Source organism: Suncus etruscus, chromosome 13 (assembly GCF_024139225.1).
Source record: "Suncus etruscus isolate mSunEtr1 chromosome 13, mSunEtr1.pri.cur, whole genome shotgun sequence".
Lineage (NCBI taxonomy): Eukaryota > Metazoa > Chordata > Mammalia > Eulipotyphla > Soricidae > Suncus > Suncus etruscus.
In genome coordinates this window covers 40,301,077-40,303,149 of record NC_064860.1, presented here as the reverse complement: position 1 = coordinate 40,303,149, position 2,073 = coordinate 40,301,077, and the positions used below count along the sequence as shown (strand labels likewise).

The following is a 2,073-nucleotide window of genomic DNA, read 5'->3' as shown; positions in this document are numbered from 1 at the left end:
GCCTTCTGTGAAAAGTGCTGCAGTGAACACTGGACTGCAAATGTCTTTTTCTGAATAGAATTTTGGGACCCTTGGCATAGCTACCAAAAAGTGGAATTGCCAGATTATAAAGAGGCTCAATTTCTATTATTAAAAGAAGTTGCCACATTTTTCCCCAAAGAGAAAAAAAGGTTTTACTAGTCATATTATTGATAGGCAAAAAATAAATAAACAACACGAATGAAGCACCACTGAGCTTATGTGTTTTAATACTTTCTTTGCTTGTTTTAAATAAACAGATATACAGTGACTAAAAAATGAACAAGAGGAATGTACTACAGCAGCAAGTCAGTTCCCACATCCCCTCCTACACAGTTCTCCCAAGAGCCAAGTCTGATCCTGAGTCTTCTGTGCTATTCCAAAGGTAAGTCAAGTGAAATTTGTCTGTGTCACAAACACTAGCTTGCAGTGAAAGTTGAACGCACATGCACCTCCTTCTCAAAATGTCCAGGTCCTTCCTCATCCCAGGCACCTTCAAATCAATTCTTTAAGATGAGAAAAAGAGGGAGCCAAAGTGATAGCACAGCAGTAGGGCATTTTTATCTTGCATGCTGCTGACCCAGGACTGATCGATCAGGTTCAATCCCCAACATCCCATATGGGTCCCCTGAGCCTTCCAGGAGTGATTTCTAAGCGCAGAACCAGAAGTGACCCCTGAGCACCACCAAATGTGCCCCCCCCAAAAAAACCAACTACCAAAAAAAAAGATGAGAAAAAAAGAGATTGATGTTACCCCTCCCCCAATTCCATATGCTGATATTACCTGGATGATAAAACCCACTCACACCTGGGAGGGCCTGAGGTTTGGAACAGAAAAATAAAAGAGGCTGGCTACAGGAGGGTAATGGGGAGACAAAGAAAGGCAGCAGAGGAAAAGCACTAAGGAATCATGGAGGGCAGCAGGAAGAGGCTGTTCAAAAGGGCTTAGCTTAGAAGCCATGTGGAGAAATGCACATGGTGGTTAGGGCCACATAATAAAAACAGGCTAAAAAAAAATAAAATAAAAAAAAAAAAAATAAAAACAGGCTGTCTCCTGAAATTTCTTCTGACTGTGTGAATCTCTTTGCTGTTATCTTGCTCCTTCAGATCCTGCAGCCAAAGGGCTACAGGCGTTGTGCCATACCAAGAAAGGCCTCACCCCAACTCTAGGACTCTATATTTTATATATTTGGGGGGGCCACACCTGGTGATGCTCAGGGGTTACTCCTGGTTATGTGCTCAGAAATTGCTCCTGGCTTGGGGGACCATATGAGACGCTGGAGGATCGAACCGTGGTCTGTCCTAGGCTAGTGCATGCAAGGCACATGCCTTACCGCTTGTACCACTGCTCTGGCCCCTATATTTTATATATATTTTTTTTTGTTCTTGACTACTTTAATTTACAGCATGAATGTACAACAGGAAGGCCAGGAAGTCATCCACGTGGCCCGTCAGTCCTCATCATCAGGAAGGATCCCCAGCTCTTCATCCGTCCACTGGGAAGGGTCTGGATATGGAAAGTGACCCAGCACAGCGTCCGAGTCATGCCAAAAGCGCCATAGAATCCAGAACCACATGGTTGCACTGAAGAACTCAGCCTGGATCACCTGCGAGCGGGTCAGCTGGGGAAACTGACGGTAGCGGGGCTCAATGTGTGGCCCGCCGCCAGCCCGACGCACTCCGGCGCCTCCAGCCTCCCGCTCCCCGAGGCCCTTGAAGAGGCGGCCTCCCAGGCGAAGCAAGGGCGCGGCTCGCGACAGCGCCGACATGTCCGCCCGCGTCCAGACGGTCTTCCCCTTATATTTATACAACAGTTGAGGTCTATCCCGATGGGGCTTTCCCTTAAGTCCTAGTGATTAGAAACACCTCAGAGAGGATTGCCATTCATCTGATGCTCAACCCACCTATTGAGTCTGAGATGGCTGCCCTACAGACAGCAGAACAAGCAGAAAAGGAAGGCTAATGTCAGGGTTTCTCTATGTGGTGGGACCTTTCAAAAAGCTCTGCTGGGTGGAATGTGGGGCCTGATAGCCAGGTGGGAATGACTTGGACCTC

General features: G+C 47.2%; 1 protein-coding gene across 1 annotated transcript; it reads right to left on the bottom strand.

Annotated features, from left to right (window-relative positions):
• Positions 1 to 1,391: 1,391 nt before the first annotated feature.
• On the bottom strand, positions 1,392 to 1,808 carry LOC126026123 (NADH dehydrogenase [ubiquinone] 1 beta subcomplex subunit 2, mitochondrial-like). The gene has a single exon (XM_049785834.1). It carries the CDS (start codon positions 1,785 to 1,787, stop codon positions 1,470 to 1,472), a length of 318 nt encoding a protein of 105 aa, XP_049641791.1. The 5' UTR covers positions 1,788 to 1,808; the 3' UTR covers positions 1,392 to 1,469.
• Between the last annotated feature and the right edge of the window lie 265 nt (positions 1,809 to 2,073).

What these genes read in the sequence shown, in the direction of transcription:
- LOC126026123 (XM_049785834.1), bottom strand. Translation starts at nt 1,787, where the DNA reads ATGTCGGCGCTGTCGCGAGCCGCGCCCTTGCTTCGCCTGGGAGGCCGC.